This window comes from Cucumis sativus, chromosome 3 (assembly GCF_000004075.3).
Source record: "Cucumis sativus cultivar 9930 chromosome 3, Cucumber_9930_V3, whole genome shotgun sequence".
Lineage (NCBI taxonomy): Eukaryota > Viridiplantae > Streptophyta > Magnoliopsida > Cucurbitales > Cucurbitaceae > Cucumis > Cucumis sativus.
This window is the reverse complement of record NC_026657.2, coordinates 11,715,002-11,737,518: the sequence shown is the minus strand read 5'-3', so window position 1 is coordinate 11,737,518 and position 22,517 is coordinate 11,715,002. Positions and strand designations below refer to the sequence as shown.

Here is a 22,517-nt window from a genome sequence, read left to right as displayed (position 1 = left end):
TCTTCTTTGAACTTCTTAAATACATGATAACCATCTAAAAACAAATTTACACCAAAATGCCTTGATATTTATTTCTATAAAAAAAATAAATTTGTTTTCATGCCAAACCTTCACTTTTAGTGGAAGGTCTCAAAGAACAAATGGTTTTGAAACATATTTTTAACTGATAGCTTAGCTGTGGTTCTATTTTCTATTTATTGAAAAAGAAGAAAATACTTGAAAATAAATACAATAATTTGTTGGGGTATTTTTTTTCTTCTAAAAATTGGCTCCAAGTCGTCTAAGTATTGGTACAATCCTCCTCAATTTTCAATAGTATTTGAGAAAAACTCGAACAAGTAGAGAAAAGTTAAAAATGAAAAATCGCTTCGATCTACTTAATGAAGTCTTTTGAAATTATGTTGATACAAATATTCTTATAAAAGTATAAATTGTTTTCTTTGTTTGATTAAAAAATAATTAGTATATAGGTTTTACATTTTTAATTTAGAATTTCAAATAAGGCTTCCTCGTGTGAGGAGTCACTTTACTTTAGGAGCTCGATACATGTTATCAGCTTGGAAGAATGGAAGGGTTACCACCATTGATGATCTCCATCCTAATGGTAGATAAGTCGTATAAGAGTTAGGCAACAATTCATTTTGTAATATTTCAAGCTTTTCTTTGAATGCATTCAAATCTAACAACAAAAGAAGATGTGATGTGAAGTAGATATGTTTTATGAAGTTATTCAATGATCAAGATACATTCTGGTATTCCAGAAAGACCTTACAGTTTAAACTTCTAAAGAATTAGGCTCACTATCAAAGCCATTTATCACAACATAACTATAGGAATGTCCAAATGTAAATCAAACATAGAGAAAAAAAAATAAAGTATGAATTTGACAAAAGAAGCCAACAATTGCCACAAAAAACAAAGCATCCTGAAAATTTAGCAGTAATATATGAGTAATCTATAGAAGTAGATCATACAGCTAAATAACATTCATCTCAACATTCAACAATCTAACCCTACTAATGCACTGAAGAACAGCATACAAATTGCGCCCAATATGGCCTACCTTTTCTCCTCTCTCTCCTGATGTCTGATGGATATCTTGCAGGAGAGTTCCACTCATTTGCAAACTCCCTGTTTACCAACTGTGAGGTAGGAGAATTCGGCAGTGCAATGGAGTCGACCTTTTTCGGAATAGAGTCGACCTTTTTCATTGGTTTTTCATCTTTCTGAATCATGGAAGCCAGATTATCTTTTTGGGTTGGTGATGATTTCTGCTTGTTTTCGAGTGCAGCATCATCCAAAAGGTTCTTGAGAGCAGTGTGTGGCTTTCCCGCACTCCAGTTTGTCACCTTGGCGATGATTGCTTCATTCTTCTTTCTTCCAGGCGAGTCATTTGCAACATGAGTATAAGATGGAAACCAGCCAGCTTGTAGGGATGTAGGATTTGGCTGCTCTCGGTTTCGTGCAGTCTGGATTTCGGTAGTGGCTGAATTTGGAATTCCACCACCATTTGGTTCAACCAGTGTCATAAAAGATGGAGGCTCAAACAAATCAGATCTGTCGGAATGTTGTCTCTCCGGTGCAGCATTCGCCTTCCTCAAATCGGTTTCCTCTGCTCCGGCCCGGGCTTGCGGTGTTACTTCGCCATCAACAACAGCTAGTAAATCTGACTGAGTTGAGAGCACTGTCCCTCTCGATCAAGAAAACATATTAATAAATATTAAGAAAGTTTCTGTTATAAAAATATATCAGTTATCATAAATACAGCTAAACACCAATTGGAAAAACATCTTATCAATGAAAATCTCAAGGGCAGTTTATACAAAGTATATGAGTACCTGACACAGACCCCCAGTTGCCTTCAAGACTGTCAGTTTGACTAATTGCATCAACTGAAGCATCAAGAAGGGACGATGTAAGCTGTGGTTTCACGTCAGTTTTTGGTGCGTCAGTTTTTGCACCGTCATCTTTCCAAGTTTCAGAAGCAACTCCATCTCCAGCAAGCTGTGTCACACTTCCATCCTGAAAAGTGTCCGATTTACCAGCGACAGTTTCATTACTGACAGAAACCAGATTTCCCTCTCTGTTGGCAATGGCATGGACGACAGAAGAATCTTGAACTGAGTTGGAGTCTCCAATATGATACTGCCCATAGTCAGCATTTACTTCAGTAGGGCATACCACATGAACAAAACTACTACAATCATTTTCCTTTACACTTTCCTGAGTATCTGAAACTAAACTAGTGTCAAATTTTCTTGAACCAATGCTTTCAATCAGAGAAATTTTCCGAGGAGATTCTTCTGCTATCTCTTCAGCAACAGCAATGCATTGATTCTCCTTGTTGGTAGTGGCAGGTTCAGGAGTGGCATCAATCCCCATTGAAAACTTTTCCTCTGGAGGGTCTTTCTTGTCTTCAACTCCAGCTATATACAAATTGTCAAATTTATCCTTTTCATTAACAAAGTTATCTTTTCTCTCATGAGCATCAACCGGAAGATGAATTTGAACTGTGTCCTCAAAATCTCTTCCGCATGCTCCTTCCTTGTTCTCGTCATCCTGTAGAAGAACCTCTCCTCTCTCAACTTCACTGAACAAGACTTCTGTTACATTGTCGGAAAGATTATCAAGAGAATTCTTGGAAGGGGCCACTGATTCAACTTCTGAAGAAAGGGAGGCTGAGGGAATACTACCAATCCCAATTGCAACATCACTTAAGATTTGACTCTTACTGTGCCCTTCATTTTCACTCAGTAAATTCTTAATCTGAGCTGCATTCGTTTCTTGAATGGGAATTTCTGCTGCTTCCTGGCCACTATGACTAGAACAATCACCTTTCACATCAACTGACACATTCTTGACCACTTCTTCCTGTTTTTGCCTACTTTCCATAATTTTTGTGTCGAAAGAAGCTACTTGATCAAATGGTTCTGCCTGCAAATTAAAATAACTCCCTTTGGGAATGGGATCCTTAGATTTGTCTTTTAAACCACTGACTCCTCCATGAGGGTCCTGTACAACACAACTGGTTAATTTAACTTCCTTATGGTTCTCTAATTCTTCAACCAAAGCCTCAGGATGGTCTAAAGTGTTTAAGTCACTTGACACAGAAGGTAGATGTACATTGTCATTCTCTCCTTTTATTATATCAGTCTCTAATAAGTTGTTAGAACTACAAGACTCTAGTTCTTTTCCAGTATCATACGTCACTTGAGTCAAGTCAATGGGTTTAACATCTGAAACAACCACACTTTGAGGATTAGCTGCTGAAAGAACACTTTGGGGAATTTCAGAATGGATTGACATGTCATTGTCTACCACTAATTGAAAAGTTCCATCATGTGCCAAAGGCTCTGTAGATATCTCAATAGTTTCTTCCATTTTCGGTGATGGCCCAGATTCATCACTATCAATTTTTTCAGATGCTGCTGCAACTTCTGTCGAGTTCTTACATGAGTCAAAGTCCTCATCATCACATATTCTATCAGGAGACAGCAAGGAATATTGAGGTTGTTCCAGAGCAGTTACTATGGTATCGGGATCATTTGGGTACAAGTCGCCTGTAGTAGTAGTTGTATTTATATGATCAATGGATGGAATCATCGAATTCTCATGTCTAAAATTGGTCTCAAGATTCCCATATAATTGATTAATTTTGTTTTCCTGCTCTGTTTCTACAACAACTGAATTTTCCACATTCTGATTTTCCGTTGAAGTGCTTGATGTCTCAAGATCCACAAGTTCTCGATTAACTTTGGTTTCCTGCTCATTTCCTAACTGATCGATTTCAGTTTCTGCAGCAACTGAACTTTCATCTTTTTGATTTTCAGTTGAAGAACTTGACAATGGAGTTTTAGACTCGGTCTCAATATTCACAAATTCTTGATTAACTTTTTTTTCCTGCTCACATCCTGACTGATTGATGGTAGTTTCTGCAATAACTGAACGTTCCACTATTTGGTTGTCAGTTGAAGAGATTGAAAATAATATCAAGTATTATAAAAACATAGATTGTATTATGTTGAAGAAACAAAACCAATCTCATCAGCTCTAATAACAGTATAAGAAACTAGCACAGCACTCCATGAAGGATGAGCTTATCTACTATTAGTGTTTCCCTTCACCCATTCAAAACTTTCTTTTTTCAATTATTCCTTTCAAATTATTGTTATTGCACACTTTAAACCTTCCACATAAGCTGATATTTTCAATTCCTACAATGCTAATGCCAGTTCAAGATACACCATATTTGGCAGGAAACCCGAGTTCAACTTTTTTCATAATTGAGATAACACATATCTAAACAATTAACAAGAAATCAAAATTGTGTTTGAAACTAACCTGACTACAAACAGCTAATAACATGTCCCAAACAGTAAACTTACCAAGAACTTCTTTGTCTTTCAAAGTTTGGGAGCTACTGATTTCCTCCTCCACCACCATCTTGGCCGCGCTTGAATCCAAAGCATCTCCCATGGGTTTTTTTGGTCCTACGCTCTCTGAAAACTCTGCAACAGCATCTGAAAACACTTCATCTTCAGATTCCTTTGATTTTGTTTTCATGCCAACACTGTCGTCACCGCATCTCCCTCCCAAAACTTTTGGACCTATGCAGCATTTACTGACATAATTAAAAACAACTTAAGGCACAGAAGTTTTCATTATCACAGGCCCGTCCTTTCCAACGGAAAAAGAAAGAAGAGATAAAAGCAAGAAAGAAAGACAGAGAAAGAGAGATAAATGTAACTTTAAAGAGAACCCAACGAATAACTTTTTAGCTTTGGTCCATGACTTTCCTACTTTAATCCCTACACTTTCAAGTTTCATCCCTTTTGCTTTGTTCCCTCAGCTTTTAAATATTCTGTTTTTTACCCTAGAATTTCCAAGATATTTGAGCCGTTCTCATTAACACTCACCAATCATTTAACAAGAACATAAATTCATTTGGAAATAAAACACCTACCTAATAAGTACTAATTCTCCAAGTTGACACATAATGGTCAAGTAAATAAACAAATCATATACTGATGCCAGGGTGCCATTAAATAATTCATTAAAAAAAAAGTTAATAGCAAAGACTAGAATTGCTTTTCATCCAAAGTTCAAGACTACTGAAGAAGAAAGATAAGACAAGAAGATTTAAACCCAACTTTTGCAAAACCTATAAAGAACACAGTATAAAGAATAGACTTCTCACTGGAGATTTTGTCATCAACATCATCATCTGAAACAACAGTCAAAAGGGCATTAGCCTCAGACTCAACCAACTTGAAACCTTCAATTGTTCCACAAACTCTCTTATGTGCACGCCTATGTTTGGCACTTGGATGAGGGTTTGGGAAGGGCCATCCACATTTGTTGCAAACATGAACTCCATGGTTCTCTTGCCCTACAAAACCCAACAAAACCCTTCAACACAAACATACCCAACAAACAAACAACCAACTTCCAAAACCCACAAAAACCCAAATCCCCAAATTCACAATAAAAAGAACACCCAACAATCACCAACCCAAGATTCCACCACCACCAATTCCAACAAACAAGAACCCACACAAATAAACAAAAACAGAACAAAACCCAAAAGTCTAAAGAGGGTACTTACTCTGATCTCGATGCTCCATTTCTGAAAGAGGGAAAGAAAAGCCAAGCCAAGCCAAGAAGAAAGGAAAAAAAAAAAAAGATCAAAATGGAAATGTAACAACAGGGAGTTAGTTAACTAAAGATAAAAGAAAAAGAAGGAAGTGAGAATCATTCTTTAAGAAAAAGAGGGAATGGAGAGTTCATAAAATTCATTCATTCATTTGATTCAAAAGAGAAGAAAAAAAAAAGGTAAAATGAAGAAAAGTCCAATGGTGGGGTTATAAGAAAAAAGGGGTTGCGGTCAGTGTAAAACAGTGAAGTGGCCAGCAACGGCTTACGCTGTAGCCCTCCATGTGCTAAACCTTCTTGCTTTCATACAATTACAAAGCTTACCGTACTGACCCTTTGCTGTTGGGGGAATGATTATGTGCAGGCGAGGGTATTGAAGGCCCTTGTGAGATCGTCTTCTTGAAGGGGCCGATCTTGACAGCCGTACGTGTGCGTGTTCTTTTCTCCGTACGACGACACACACTCAACTCCAACTACCGCCACTCCCAACTACACATTCTTCCACATCTATTCACCTTTTTACTCCAAACAAAATTGGCTTAATTTCCCTTTTCTCCCTAAGTTTCAAAATCCTCATCATTTTCAAATATACCAAACATAAACTAAAATATTTACAAATTAATTCATAAAATTTTAGATTATTATTTATTAATATCGTTTATAAAAGCATACAATTTTGCTAAATTCTTTTTATCAAATTTACTATTTTTTATTTTTTTAATATTATATCATTGCCACATAATTGATAATTTAGATTTTTTTTTGTATTTTTCGTTTTCTTATTTCAAATGAAATTTTAGAATTGTAAATATTCGTGAATAGAAAATTTGTTGAGGATATTTATAAAATAATATTCCATTTCATTGATGATAAACATAAACAAATTTATATCAATGTTATTGATAGATATCGATACAATCTCATATTTTTCTATATTTTAAATAACAAAAAAAAAACTTTTTAAAAATAATTACACAATTTATTTGTAATAATATATGATAGATTAATATCTATGTCTATCGTGATACAAATAGACACAAAGTAGTCTATTTTAATTTATCGTAGTCTATCAAAGATAAAACAATTATATTTTACTATATTTTAAAAATACTTTTGGTTCAATTTGCTATATTTAAAAATTAAATAACTTTTGTTTACGTATAATCTTTTATAAACAAATTAATAACAGTTCAAATGCAAATGTTTATAGGATAACTACAACTAGTTTGTGTGATTTTACCAATACAGTAGTAAACACGTTTTAGACAACAAAGTTGGCATAAAATTAATCAATGTTATTATTTGTTAATCTTAATATCGGTGAAAAATAGTAAAGATATCATTCCTTTAAATTAATTAATTTATAGACATTAATCCTATGCAACAAAATTCAAATCTTAAAAAGTACGATTGTATCGAAAATTAACTGATACCAACTCAATAACCCTAACAATAACAATGTAATATTTATGAAACATAAAAATCATTTAAAAACTATACTTAAAACTAAACGATCAAAACAACATTTCTTCAAGAGTTTGTCAAGGCATCGGTAAAATGATACAAGTTCGATTACTCTTAAAACGAAATCTCATATTTCTCAAGTAGCCGATCACAGTGAACTACGTACTCGACACACTTGGTTATTTCTTTGAGATAAAAGTTTCGTAATATACCTATAAAAGAAAAGATTCAAATATCTAACTTTTGAATCAACAATAATAAATATTATACGTTAGTTGAATAATGCTCTTTTCTCGATAATTATATAAAAACGACGTGGTAGTTTTATTAATTTAGTTAGAGAGTATAGAGTCGTGTCGAAATCACATGCGGCCGCGAGGTGGCAAAGGTCCCCACTAGGGGACAATAACAATGCTATTTATTTTGCATTATCTAAACTTAAAAAAGGCAAAGGCTTTTTCTATTATTATTATTAAAAACTTTGACAAATCTCACCAAACACACACACACCACCTGATAGAGATGTTTTAGGATTGTGACCCTAAAGTTTTAATAACAAACTTTTTCTCTTTTGATGAACACCAAAGAAAAAGGAAAAAAGATAAATTCCAATAAATTTAATTTTTTATAGAAAAAAGCTCTTTTTTTTTTCTCTTTTTTAAAAGCAAAGCAATGTCCTTTTATAAAGTATAGACATGTCTAGGGCTATTGTTTATTATTTATGTACTTTAGTGTCAAAAAAAAAGTATCAATATTGTTTAGATATTCAATTCATATGCATTTTGGGTAATTCTTATGAGAAATTGTGAAATCAAATGGGTGTGTTATTCTTTTTATATCATTTGTTATTTCATATAATTCATAGTGGTTAGAGATGTTATAAACGACAACGTATATATACTCTTTAAACTCGTTGATTGTTGCAATTACGCCTTAATGATAATGGAAATATCGTTTTCCTTACTTAATATCTATGATCTTTTGTTGGATTTTGGTCGTATTTAAAAAAAAAAACATATGTGAAAATCATCACACAGTGAGTATACTCTTCAAGACTTGCGACCACTTTTTTGTTTGATACTCGAAAGATTATACCAACTTGGTTAAGTCAAGGGCTTTATATACTACTAGTTGTGATATTGGCCACTGTACTTTAAGAATAAAGCTTTCGTAGCTTTGTTTTTGTTGAGTCACGACTCTAAACTATTGTTCCTCACTTTTATACTCATAATCTTTCTTGAAACTAATTATTTGAGACGTACTTTGGTTGCATTTCTAGCTCAAAAAATCATCAATAGAGACAAAAGTTCTTATAGTGAATTATCATCTAAATTAACTTCTTAGTCAAAAGTATAACGGTTTCATGAATTAAATACTACATGAATTAATAAGTAATTAATTGAGCCATACATATGTATCAACCATAGAGTTTTGAATTATTTATGATCCAACTAATAACTAGAAAAAGGCAACCCTTATTTGCCATTCACAAATAGAAATAATTCCATTTTGTGGTACCATGATTAGTTATTAGGTAGAATAAGAAACCCTAATCTAATACCAAAGTGAATAGAAACGTATAATGTGTTTTCACACGACATAAATGATATCAATTATTTAAAATGAACTTTAATGACGGTTTATTAAGCAAAATTACATTAAAATTTACTTCTTTTACTCGTGTACTATTAACTATCTAGTTAAAAACAAACGAATTCTTTAATGCAAACTATCATATATTTTTCTCTTTAAGTTAATTACCAATTAACAAACCTTCCATATACAAATCATACTTTCCAAACACAATCACACAAAAGGGAAATGATCATAATCTCATAAAGTAATTAGAAAGATTTGTTCTTTGAAATGTATAATAATTAAATTTTGTACAAGACTAATTAGTTACCTATAGTACTCTAAGGTGGGCTTAAAGCTTGTTGGGCATAGGCCCATGTTTCTCTAAGGTCTAACCAAACCACCCATAGGAAGGCTTAATAATGAACTATATATTTTCAAAATTTGCCTAGCTTTAGCATTACTTTCACTAATGTCCTCAAATGATACAAAATATCACAAAAAAGCTAACCATGTAGATGTAGGCAGGTATATATATATATATATATATAGGTTTAATATGAATTTAATTCAAATATTTTATCTTTCACAAATTAATTTTAAATGAGATTTCTGTACACCAATATAAATAACCGTATACCATCATATAACAAAAAAAATCTTCGTTTAGACTTGGATTTGCTACCCAAATCAATCAAAGGCAAAGGATTGAATCTTGAAAGAATATAGCCAAATTTAAATGAGATGACGCAAATGCAAAAAAATTAATATTGTATTAACGGAACATTTTTAATATTTTTTATACCGGGTCGAGCTTTGTTATATATTTTATATAAAAGGCCTACAATTATTTAGAATTGGCCCTAATAAAAAAAGTAAATTTGCGGATGGTTGTTTGTGAGTTTCCTCAGCGTCGCTGTTTTGAACATCAAAAAGTTGACCCCAATATTGTAGTATTCAAAGTCAATACTTTCTGCCTCGTCTTCCTTCTTTCACCAATGGAGCAACCCCATTCCCAGCACACACATGGAAAACCCACCAAAATTTTCCATTTACTGACGCCTAAAGAAACCCACAAATGGCTGATTTTATATGGACATTTGCACTGCAAGAGATTCTCAAGAAGACATTGCACCTTGCAACCCAACAAATCCGTCTGGCCTCCGGTTTCAACCACGACCTCTCTAAACTCCTCCACTCATTGCTCTTCTTCGAAGCCATTCTTCGCGATGTCGATCGAACAAAATCCGACCGACAGTCGGTCAAGATTTGGGTCACTAAGCTTCAGGATTTAGTGCTCGATGCTGAAGTTGTGCTGGACGAGCTCTCCTACGAGGACCTTAGGCGAGAAGTGGACGTCAATGGAAATTCGAAGAAAAGAGTACGCGATTTCTTTTCGTTCTCGAATCCCTTGATGTTTAGGTTGAAAATGGCGCGTAAAATTAGAACCATCACCCAAGTTTTGAATGAGATTAAAGGGGAGGCTAGTGCTGTTGGGGTTATTCCTAAAGGGGGCAATGATGAAATAGTGGCTGATAATGGCCATATTCCGGAGACTGACTCATTTCTTGATGAATTCGAAGTTGTAGGAAGAAGGGCTGATATATCTAGAATAGTGAACGTTGTTGTTGATAATGCCACTCATGAAAGGATCACTGTGATTCCTATTGTGGGAATGGGTGGTCTTGGAAAGACAACTTTGGCAAAAGCAGTTTTCAACCATGAGCTTGTGATAGCACATTTTGATGAAACTATTTGGGTGTGTGTGACTGCAACTTTTGATGAAAAGAAGATTTTAAGAGCAATTTTGGAATCTCTAACGAATTTTCCAAGTGGTTTGGATAGTAAGGATGCTATACTTAGAAGGCTACAAAAGGAGCTGGAAGGGAAAAGGTATTTTCTTGTGCTGGATGACGTGTGGAATGAAAATGTTAAACTGTGGAACAATTTCAAGAGTCTTCTGCTAAAGATTACAAATAGTATTGGGAACAGAGTTCTTGTGACAACTAGAAGTGAGGAAGCTGGAAAAATCATGGAAACATTTCCCAGTCATCATGTAGAAAAGTTATCGGATGATGAATGCTGGTCAATATTCAAGGAAAGAGCATCGGCAAATGGATTACCACTGACTCCAGAATTGGAAGTTATTAAGAATGTGCTTGCAGAGCAGTTTGGAGGCATTCCATTGGTTGCAAAAGTTCTGGGAGGGGCTGTACAATTTAAGAAAAGAACAGAGACTTGGTTGATGTCAACATTGGAAACCCTTATAATGAATCCACTTCAAAATGAAAATGACGTTTCATCTATTTTGAGATTAAGCGTGGATCATCTGCCAAACTCATCATTGAAACAATGCTTTGCCTACTTTTCTAATTTTCCCAAGGGTTTTAACTTTGAAAAGGAACAACTAATCCAATTTTGGATGGCAGAAGGGTTCATTCAACCTTCTGATAAAGTAAACCCCGAAACCATGGAAGATATAGGAGATAAATACTTCAATATCTTGCTGGCTCGTTCCTTATTTCAAGATATTGTTAAAGATGAGAATGGTAAAATTACACACTGTAAGATGCATCATCTTCTACATGATCTTGCTTATTCTGTCTCAAAATGTGAAGCACTGGGTTCGAATCTTAATGGTCTGGTTGATGATGTTCCTCAAATTCGACAATTATCCCTGATTGGCTGCGAGCAAAATGTAACGTTGCCTCCTAGAAGGAGCATGGAGAAGTTGCGTTCTCTATTTTTGGATAGAGATGTGTTTGGCCACAAGATTTTAGATTTCAAGCGCTTGCGTGTTCTGAACATGTCCCTATGTGAAATCCAAAACTTACCAACTTCAATCGGAAGGTTAAAGCATCTAAGGTATCTTGATGTCTCAAATAATATGATAAAGAAACTTCCAAAATCTATTGTTAAGCTTTATAAATTGCAGACCCTGAGGCTGGGTTGTTTCCGTGGAGAAGCCCCCAAAAAATTCATAAAATTGATCAGCTTGAGACATTTCTATATGAATGTTAAAAGACCAACAACTAGGCACATGCCTTCGTATTTAGGCAGGTTGGTTGATCTTCAATCCTTGCCTTTTTTTGTTGTTGGGACAAAGAAGGGTTTCCATATAGAAGAGCTTGGATACTTGAGGAATCTCAGAGGTAAATTAAAGCTTTACAATCTTGAATTAGTAAGAAATAAGGAGGAAGCCATGAGGGCAGATTTGGTGAAAAAGGATAAGGTGTACAAATTGAAACTGGTATGGAGTGAAAAAAGAGAAAATAATTATAACCATGACATTTCTGTTTTAGAAGGACTTCAACCACACATCAATCTTCAGTACTTGACAGTTGAAGCCTTTATGGGAGAACTTTTTCCAAATCTTACTTTTGTTGAAAATTTGGTACAAATTTCTCTAAAAAATTGTAGCAGATGTCGAAGAATTCCAACATTTGGACATCTACCCAATCTTAAGGTTCTTGAGATTTCTGGATTACACAACCTAAAATGTATAGGAACAGAGTTCTATGGGAATGAATATGGAGAAGGAAGTTTGTTTCCAAAATTGAAAAGATTTCATCTTTCAGACATGAATAATCTTGGACGTTGGGAAGAAGCAGCAGTGCCAACAGAAGTTGCAGTTTTTCCTTGTCTTGAAGAGTTGAAAATTCTCGACTGTCCTAGACTAGAAATTGCACCTGATTACTTCTCAACTCTTAGGACATTAGAAATTGATGATGTCAACAACCCAATTTCACAGATCACTCTTCAGACATTCAAACTACTTGGTATTATACACTCTGGCAACCTGAGTGGTTTGCCTGAGGAGTTACGTGGTAATCTGTCATCTCTTGAGGAGTTTAAGGTTTGGTATTATCTTCACTTGAAATCCTTTCCAACTATTCAGTGGCTCACTGATATTTTGAAAGGCAAGACCGGATATGACACAAAGTGGACAAATATTCAATCTCATGGGCTAGAATCGTACACTTCTGTGAATGAATTGTCCATTGTTGGGCACTCTGATCTCACATCAACCCCAGATATAAAAGCTTTATATAATCTTTCGTCTTTAACAATTAGTGGCTTGAAGAAATTGCCAAAAGGATTTCACTGCCTCACTTGCTTGAAAAGTTTGTCAATTGGTGGATTCATGGAGGGGTTTGATTTTAGGCCTCTTTTGCATCTCAAGTCTCTTGAAAATCTTGCAATGATAGACTTTGGCCTTGCAGAAAGCACACTTCCTGATGAGCTTCAACACCTAACTGGCTTAAAGCACTTGAAAATTGTTGGATTTCAGGGCATTGAATCTCTGCCAGAGTGGTTAGGAAATCTTAACTCATTGGAAAGTTTGCACATTGAGAGTTGCAGAAAATTGAGAGAGCTTCCAGAAGCCATGGGTTGCCTCGCCAAATTGGAGGAAGTGCGGAGTTTCAATTGCCCAGAGTTGAGGGTTTACCAAGACGAATCAGAATGGGCCAAGATTTCTTACATTCCAAGATTCATATCATTCAATTATTGGGTTGATGAGTAAGTAAAAGATAACAGTTTCCAAATTACACATACACATACACATACACATACACATACACATACGCATACGCATACGCATACGCATACGCATACGCATACGCATACGCATACGCATACGCATACGCATACGCATACGCATACGCATACGCATACACATACACATACACATACACATACACATACACATACACATACACATACACATACACATACACATACACATACACATACACGTGTCTGAAATCTAACTTACTGCTATGACAATAGGGACCAACAAAGGATTCAGTTCAAAGTTTGCCACAAACCTAGCTAATGACCAATTGTAATGAATGAAGCATGGACAACAGTGCATTTTGAACTGGTTAATTGAATCAACTAAGCGCTCTCATCAGATTAATTCTATTGCTGCTGAGGTCCTTGGTCAATTCATGCGTGCATTTTGTAATGAACACTTCGGCTACGTGTACTCATCTTAAAGGAATGGATCACTTATATCTGATGAGGTATTGTTTCAAATGGAAAAACATTGATATCGTAAATATGTTTTGTGATTTATTTACTATTATTATGAGGTAAGTGCTTGTATATCCTAAAATCACAAACGAGACCTAGTACATATTATGGTTAACGAAGAAAATCAACCACATGACCATTCATAAATACTCTGCTTATGTCCAAATATCTTTGCTGCAACTAGCCTAATTTCTAAAAGTGAGACTTCACCATTCAATTATGTCAACTTCATTTGCCACTTGCTTGCGTTTGATCCTTTGTTGATCTGCCCTTTCTTCTTCTATGTGATATGATCTGATGCTTGTGTGTGACTTATGAGTACATAAATAATAGAAACTTGGAACAATGGCTTCAAACAATTAGTGGTCAGAAAATGTCTCAACTTTTGATAAACTTGGAATACTGGAAATTTGTGATCCATTAGGTTCATATGCTCATAGAAACTCGATTGTTGAGTTCCATCCGCAGTGTGTTACAAAGCAACCCACTGCACGGTGGCTCAGGACCTCTACCTGTGAGCACCATGGATAACTGCATTCTAATAATGCACCAACCATCTCTTTTGTTTGTTCTTTTGACAACTTTGAAAAGCTCCCAAATGCTATGTAGACCACTGACGAATCAGGTTTGGAGTTGAGCCACTTGATATAATCCTCTTGAGCCTGTTGGCCTGATATAGAAGAAAAAACGGTAGTGAAATTAGAGTAAATTAACTTATTTTAGCTATTGAACTTTCTAGATTATTTCAATATTATATATTTTGAAATTTTAGTACAAAAATAAAATAAAAACCTTGAGGAAAACCCAAGACTATATATCATACCATCTTGAAAATATGAAATATTTCGTTGTTTTTCACATCCAAGTGGAAGCAAAACCGAGGGTCCAATTGGGATCAAGTTAAACGTCCCGATCGCACTTAAAGCATCATGTTCCAATGCATCGAAAGAGTTAACAAGAATTGGGACATTATCCTCCTCCTTAAGAATTTGTATCTTCTCCTCGAACGACTTGATAATAAGTCCATGATGATCATCAGAAACCATAAAACTCGGAAGGTCCAAAACATTCATCAAAGGCAAGCCCGGAAGTGAAATGTTAAATGACAATGAGTTAGAGTCATCCTCTTTATACCCATTTCGAATAACACCACTATAGCCATTGAAGTAATAGTAATACACATCGAAAACAGCAACCGATTGAGTCCATAAAATTGCGGTTGACACATGAAACTCACGTGCTACCTGAGCGACCCAAGGGATGAGTAGCGTATTGACAATACAAGTGATGGGAAGAAGGCCTTGTTTTGAGGAGGATGATAGGAGGTTGACAAGGGCAGCGCGACCAAGGCGCTCAAACTCGACAAACCAGAGCTGGAGGTCGGAGTAGGTAAAACCATTGTCAAAACCATCGGAGAAAGTGGAGAGAGACAAGCCAGAGGGAAGTTGGTCTTCTGAGATGTTTTTGAGGGCATGGTTGGTGAGAAGAAGAGTGACTTTTGAACCAAGGGAAAGGAGGGTGGAGGCGAAATGGAGAGTAGGGTTGAGATGGCTTGTTGGGCTTTGTGAGACTAGAAGGAAATTCCCATGCTTCATTATTCTTGTCCAATGCTCTTCCTTGTGTTGGATGAAACGTGAGAAATATCTTATGTTAAATTATTGTCATGGGGCAACCTTACAAAAGTTTATTTTTTCATTTTTTTAATAACAAGATAATGGTATGATTAGAAACTGTGGAGCTTACAAAACTCCAAACTCATTTTCAATTATGAAAAGAAAACAAGTGGCTGGAATTTCTTTGAATTAATAGGCTTCGCCCATTTTGGTACTAATTAGATAGTTAGATGGCCATAATGAGTATATAAATACATATTTATGCATCTGAAGGAAATGGCACAGACACATTTTGTGTGTGCCGTGAGATTCTTGCCATAAGAGAAAAAAATAATTTTATTCCAATGTGTTATTTTAGTGCGAGGAATTGGGTTAAGAGTTTCTTTTATCGTTTATTTCAAGTTATCGAGATGTGGTAATTGAATTCAAATAGCTCGTGTTGGACTATTTGGGAAGAGAGATTTGTTGGTGTGTTCCAGAATGTCTTTTTAATCTCCATCATAGTAGAACCTGCAATTTCTGAAGACTGGATATAGTTCTGAGTTTGGGACGAACATGTATAATTTTTTGTGGTGTTCTCATTTTTCTTATGCTTTATTATTTGCAATTCTATGATCAGTTGTTTATTTGACTCTAACACGTGAGGTAAGAGTTCGAGATATAATTTAGTTTATTTCATATTTGTTTATATCTCAGGTAGGTTCCCAACAAATACTGTCCTTAGTTCTTATCAACTCAAATTATTTGAAGTAGTTGGAAAGATATATATGGCTTGGCCTTCTTACAGATTAAGAACTTTGGAATTATACACGAGAGAGAATACTTTATGAAGTGTTGCTATCAGCTCCTTGGGATTAGAATTGGGTGACTGACAGAAACGGTGGAGAAGCGCAAATTTGTCCTAAAAAAATTCCTAATCATTCATACGTATGAATGTTACACAGAAACTGAGGAGGAGGAAGAGGAAAAATCTTGATGAGTAATGACAAATCAAGCAACGGACAAATGAAACCCATAGAGATCGCCATTTTCATCTCAAGAACCTGACACAAAAAACCACAGATCTCCATTTTTTAAGGCTGGAGAATGGCTCAAGAATTTTCTCTCAATAAACTTGACAAAGAACATTCCCAAAATGGCCAATCAGATTTTCTTCTGAAAATTCAACAACTCTCCAATTGCCACTTCGACCAAAGATGTGAACCCACCGGAATCAAACGTTCCCATTATTCCTACAAACCACCTACCGGCGACCACCACGTTTGATATGGAAGAGGAGCAGGCAAAATACGCAAATGGGTCACCTTTTCCTCTTCCTCCTTGGTTACTCTCTACTCTGTAACATTCATTTGGATCATTTTTTTTTCTTTTGACAAAATTTGCCCTCCTTCACCCAATTTTAAGCTAAGGGGTTAACTGCAACACTCTCCTAAACTTAACTCCAACCTTTAGGGGTGATTTGCACAATTTTCATAAGCATTTATGTTGTGCTGGTCATATTGAATAGTTTTTTAAAAGCATTTTGGTGTAAAGATGATATAAATGTCAATATATAACTATTCCTATTGCTTTGGCATCTTCTTCTATTGAAGATCGTTTCTAAACATCATGAATAAACTTTGGAAACAACAAAATCAAGAAGAATGCAGGAAAATGAAAGCAACTGTCATTGTTGCTCAATGATAGAGCAATATCTGGTGATTGGCTAGTGATAGCTCTTGTCAATAAGAGGTAGAAGAAGAGTGCGTAAGAAAAAGAGAGGGAAATAAGATGAACCTACATCTTTTAGGGTCAATAATGGTTTTAAATGACAAAATTGTTGAAATTTTTTTAAATATAGCAATATGCCATTATTTATTAGTGACAGACAACGATATATAGACGTGGATAGACATCTATCACTAATAGATACTGGTAGTTTGTTAGTGTCTATGACTGTTTATCATTGATAGACGATGAAGTTTTGTTGTATTTGTAATATTTGAAAACAATACAATTTTTAATTTAAAAATATTATAAAATTTTCAATTGAAAAACCAGAAAGACCGAATGGAAAACTTAAGGACTGAAGTCTCGAGTTTGATAACTCATAACCTAAACGCAATCTAACCAAGACCTCGAAGGACATAATTTTTGCACAAAGATATACACACACACTTTGTAGACTTTAATTTCAATCATGTTAGGAAAAACAAACAAAAAGAAGAATGAAAAATAGGAAAAGAAAGATACCCTTCTTCTCACACCTTCACTTCTTTAACTTCCACTTTAAATTTAAACAGCACTCATAATCTTTGTCCTTTGCAATAACAAAACCCCCCATTCCCTTTGCCTTTTTGATCCATAATTGTGTTCTTAGTTGTAAGTTCTTCAAAAGAATATCACTTTCCTTTGTCATTAATTCATTCACCATCTTTACGTCCCTAAACTAACCTCTCCATCCATCCATCCTTCCTTCTCTTTTAAAAAGCCCACAAGAGGCCACTCATTGCCATAATATCTCTCATGTTTTTCTAAGCTTACAATCTTCAAACAAACAAGTTGTTAGGTTGGAGATATATATATATACATATATATATGGAAACTTTTGTTCTCAATTGCTATCTCTTCCTTTGCTTCTCTCTCATTCTTATTTCTGGTAAGTTCACGATCTCTTTCACTTTGCTCCTCTTATTACCCACTTTGATCTTTTTTGAGTCTTGACAGATTTTTTTAAAAAAATATATTGTTTGTTTGTTTTTTCTATCAAAATTCTTACGTTTCATAACGTTTAGTTAATTGACAAAATGACGATGTCATGTCGATTAAAAAAAGCAAGCTAGAAATACCTTCATTACATGATTGTACTTCAACAAAAATCAAAGCAAGCATCGTTTAACTATCGTTCAATTGTGTTAGTAACAAAACAAAGGTGTGTGATTCATATCTTCTTAATTACTCCCTATTGTACTGAAAAAAAGAAAAGAAAAGAAACCATTGCATTGTTTTGAAGTTTAGTGATAATAACATAATCTAACTTGTGTTTTCTTTTTTAATATTTATTTTTCTTTCAAAAAGTTTAGGAAGTCAATGATATAAATCTATTGAGCTGTCTCTATAATATAATACGAACGGTCAAATTATGTTTGTTTTCTCACCATTCTTTTAAATCATAGTTTTCATTTTTTGTAGTACACGATTGAATTCTTAGCCAAATTTTAAAAACAAAATCAAATTTGATTTACATATCTTTATATTTTGTTCACAAACATTTGTATAAACGGAATACTTGAAAAAACTACAAGTTTGATTTTAGCGACAAGTTTAGCTAAGCTCACTTTTACATTGATTATATATATAACAATAAAGTTTTTTCTTTGTATCATGATATGTAGATGCTGAAATTTCAAGCAAGATAGGAATAAACTATGGCCAACTTGGGAACAATCTTCCAGCTCCAAATCTTGCCATTGAAATGATGAACTCCATGAGAGTTGGAAGAGTGAAATTATATGATGCCAACCATGAAATCTTAAGCAATTTATCAAAAACAAAGTTTCAAGTTTCCATTATGATTCCCAACAATGAAATTTCAGGCATTGCTAACAACCAAACAAGAGCTGACCAATGGATCTTAAACAACCTTCTTCCATTTTATCCTCAAACAATGATTCGTTTCATTCTCGTCGGAAATGAAGTTTTGAGCCTTGATTCTGATATTGATCGTCAAGTTTGGAATGATCTTGTCCCAGCCATGAGAAGGATTTGGAGTTCCCTTAAAGCTAATAACTTGCAGATCATTCGAGTCGGAACTCCGGTCGCTATGGACGTTTTGGAAACCACATTTCCCCCGTCGAGAGGGACGTTTAGGTCGGATATTCAACGGACCGTCGTGGCTCCGATGTTGGACTTCTTGAACGAAACCAGGTTAGTCTTGTTATTAGACGTATACGTTGATCAAAGTTTAGAATGTCAAGGTCATAATTTTACTGATATGGTGTATGAAAAATAGTTGGATAAAAGTTACAAAAAGATATTTGTTTCCCAAAATAAAAGGTTGCTATACATATATTTAATCGATCCAAGCATAGGCTTTCTATATATATTTAATCTTATAATTCGTATATATTTGTACAGATCTTTCTTTTTCGCGAACGTGTATCCATACTTTGCATGGGCAGCAGACCCCATGAATATCAACTTGGATTTCGCTCTTTTCAATGGAAACTTTGAACAGATCGATGGGGGAAGTGGGCTTGTGTATACTAATCTTTTGGATGAAATGCTGGATTCTCTCATCTTTGCCATGGCCAAACTTGGCTATCCAGATATTCGTCTCGTTATATCAGAGACCGGGTGGCCAACCGCTGGAGATATGGAACAACCAGGTACGTACAAAAGGGTCTGTTTTGAATTGACTTTCTCAATGAACACTTATTTGTATGTTTGAGCTTTTCTCATATCTATTTACACTAGGTGCCAATCTCCTCAATGCGGCAACCTACAATCGAAATCTAGTAAAGAGGATAACGGCAAAGCCTACAGTCGGGACACCAGCGAGACCAAAGGTAGTGATACCAACGTTCATATTTTCTCTCTTCGACGAGAACCAAAAGCCAGGATCAGGGACAGAGCGACATTGGGGGCTATTGAGCTCCGATGGGAGTCCAAACTACCAAATCGACTTAACTGGAAAAGAGTCTTCGGTTGAATACGATCCGCTACCAGTGGTGGAGAACAATATGCCATTTAGGGGAAGGTTGTGGTGTGTGGCAGCGAGAGGCGTGGATTTGATGGAGCTCGGGGCAACAGTGGATGACGTGTGCGGTCGAGGAGACGGGACGTGCGAGGCGCTGTCGCCGGGGAGGGAGTGCTATGAGCCAGTATCAGTGTATTGGCATGCAAGCTATGCTTTTAGTTCATATTGGTCAAAGTTTAGAAGCCAAGGAGCAAGCTGTTATTTCAACGGACTTGCTGAGCAAACAACTACTGATCCTAGTGAGTTCAATTCTCTCTTCTTAAGTCTATTTTCTGATCTTTGCTTCTCAAACGTCAAAACTTACCTAATCTCTTAGCTAGTTTTCATTAATATTCCACTTGAAATGTATTACAAACAAATCCTTTTTGTTACACTTTTTTTTTCATTAGATTTGTTGTATAACTTTGTTGGCAGGTAATGGTTCATGCAGGTTCCCAAGTGTGACATTCTAAAGAGAACTTCTCATAGGGTATATTTTTTCCCTTTATATTTTCTTCCCAAAGGGAGAAAAAAAGTTAAATTAGTTTCAATAAAGTTCATTTTACATTTATGAAATATGTGATGGAAAGTCTTTTTTTTTTTTTTTCCTTCTCTTTAGAAGGATTTTGTAACGTTTTATTTGCCTATCAAATTAATAAAAGCTAGCATACACACAATAATCTTTTTCTTTCTCATTTTCGTATGTTTATCGAGAAACTTCAACTTACAACTTTATCGTAAACACAAACTCACTAACTTCAACATATTAATTATTCTAGACTTCATAACTCAACTTATCGTCTAAAGCATCCAAGTTTAGTAGGAGATATGATTAATGAATCAATATTGGAGACCAACAAGGTTGATCTTAAAGATATACGAAAGTATGATTAAAAAATGTTTAAAGAAATTGAGAGAGATAACTATAGTTACAAAAGTTACAAATTGCTTTTCCATCACAGAAGAACTTCACAGTGGAAGATGGTTTTGTTGTTTGAAGCACTTCCATGAATGCTTTAATTTATGGTATAGAAAAACGTTGGCACATTGAATGAGAATAAAATAATTTAGACATTGTGGAAAGTTTGATTTGAAATCTCACATCATTCTTAAGTAATGCCCACGTAACATGTGATTCTTACCCAGTGGTCTATATGAGATATCTTTTCTTCTCTCCCTCTCTCATAATTCATGATTGTGATTTTTGGTTATGGGGTACTGTGTTGGATTTGACAATTGGTGATTAATATTTTGCCATTGATTTCCTTTTGGTCCCATTGCCAAAATATATATCTTGATATATGGTCACATGTCATGTTGAAAAAGCATATAATATATACTTTTGGATGTATAAAGTTCAATTATTTTAATGAAATTTCATTGTTTTGGATCTGACAATACATGAGTTATTTGACTATCGAGCACATCTTATGCTGAATGAATTAGAAAAGCATCTTAGGTGTAAAATATTTTCAATGACATGTAACGTAAAAGACAACCGATTCTCTGTAAGAATTTTTCCTTGTCTATCAACATGATATTTTTTAGATTTTGTTGTCTCTCCCATATTTTTTCTTACATAGTTAATTTATTCTTCCCTTGAATATCTTCTCAAACCTCCATATATCTTGTGGTTTTGATCCATTTTAGGGCGTTGGCCATTTTAAAGCATATTATTGGTGCTGTGATTGTGTGGTAAAACTCACCAGCATGTTTATCCATAAATTGCAAACTTCATCTGTAGATAGAAAGACAAATGTTCTTGGTGAAAGAAAGAGTACTCCACACTCAGGGGATCCTAAGTTTCATCAAGAGGAAGTTTCACGTTTGGAGGAAACTTAAGTGATCATTCTCTCAATTGAGCTTTTTAAGTGTGTAGCTGTATTAACTTTAATTGTAATTTATTAACTTTACTTTGTTCAATTATATATATTGCACAAAATTGGATTACCAAACTTTGTATTGTGTTTTGTTTTACGTGTATTGTTTCGTGATGTTTTCAAAAACATTGTATAACATCACGCATAACAATTTAATCATGTATATTAGATAACCTAAAATTTCAATAAGTATAAAACCAATCTCATTACCACCAACCCAACGCCAAATCTATTACCTTAGTGATTGATTTAAGTTCTTTTATTAAAAATGATTGATATAGATTTTTTCATTTATTCATGTTTAATAAAAAGTTGCAAATTAAGTTTACCCGACATGGTTGAATTTCATAACATTTTTATGGTTCGATTTTTTATATTGGTTTTCTCCCAAAATCGACACCAATTAATGGATGTACATCTCTAACATAAACTCTTTAATCAACCAAATATACCTAGATTGTTTGACAATATTAATAAATTTCTTAAAATGTCTAAATAATTAACTTTTCACATAAATAGATTTTATATATTTTTGGTAACCATTCTATAAACCCCATGATAAACATAGAATTAACCCCA

General features: G+C 34.7%; 4 protein-coding genes across 6 annotated transcripts; 2 read left to right on the top strand and 2 right to left on the bottom strand.

Moving 5' to 3' along the window:
- Nucleotides 1-698: 698 nt before the first annotated feature.
- LOC101215780 lies at nt 699-6,105 on the bottom strand. Its single transcript, XM_011652804.2, has 6 exons — nt 5,977-6,105; nt 5,606-5,626; nt 5,198-5,389; nt 4,386-4,607; nt 1,839-3,953; nt 699-1,684 (listed from the first exon to the last, which is right to left on the bottom strand). The coding sequence occupies exons 2-6, from the start codon at nt 5,622-5,624 to the stop codon at nt 1,017-1,019; spliced, it is 3,216 nt and encodes a 1,071-aa protein (XP_011651106.1). The 5' UTR covers nt 5,625-5,626; nt 5,977-6,105; the 3' UTR covers nt 699-1,016.
- Nucleotides 6,106-9,504: 3,399 nt separating this feature from the next.
- On the top strand, nt 9,505-16,926 carry LOC101215544 (putative disease resistance protein RGA3). Of its 2 annotated transcripts, XR_004215449.1 has the most exons (3): nt 9,505-13,212; nt 13,483-13,718; nt 16,038-16,926. XR_004215449.1 is itself a non-coding variant. In XM_011652803.2 (2 exons), exons 1-2 carry the CDS (start codon nt 9,770-9,772, stop codon nt 13,526-13,528), a joined length of 3,489 nt encoding a protein of 1,162 aa, XP_011651105.1. In that variant the 5' UTR covers nt 9,505-9,769; the 3' UTR covers nt 13,529-13,791. The 2 variants fall into 2 exon arrangements, 1 of the variants encoding a protein (XP_011651105.1); XM_011652803.2 differs by lacking the exon at nt 16,038-16,926 and having other exon boundaries at nt 13,483-13,791.
- LOC101215307 (crocetin glucosyltransferase, chloroplastic) lies at nt 13,746-15,325 on the bottom strand. The gene is made up of 2 exons (XM_004147624.3): nt 14,552-15,325; nt 13,746-14,398 (listed from the first exon to the last, which is right to left on the bottom strand). Exons 1-2 carry the CDS (start codon nt 15,321-15,323, stop codon nt 14,163-14,165), a joined length of 1,008 nt encoding a protein of 335 aa, XP_004147672.1. The 5' UTR covers nt 15,324-15,325; the 3' UTR covers nt 13,746-14,162.
- Nucleotides 16,927-17,747: 821 nt separating the features above from the next.
- Nucleotides 17,748-22,152, top strand: LOC101215060 (probable glucan endo-1,3-beta-glucosidase A6). 2 transcript variants are annotated; one of them, XM_031883149.1, is made up of 6 exons: nt 17,748-17,979; nt 18,716-19,247; nt 19,458-19,708; nt 19,797-20,318; nt 20,494-20,548; nt 21,709-22,152. In XM_031883149.1, exons 1-5 carry the CDS (start codon nt 17,919-17,921, stop codon nt 20,529-20,531), a joined length of 1,404 nt encoding a protein of 467 aa, XP_031739009.1. In that variant the 5' UTR covers nt 17,748-17,918; the 3' UTR covers nt 20,532-20,548; nt 21,709-22,152. The 2 variants fall into 2 exon arrangements, with proteins under 2 accessions (XP_031739009.1, XP_011651104.1); XM_011652802.2 differs by lacking the exon at nt 21,709-22,152 and having other exon boundaries at nt 17,761-17,979; nt 20,494-20,753.
- Nucleotides 22,153-22,517: the final 365 nt, after the last annotated feature.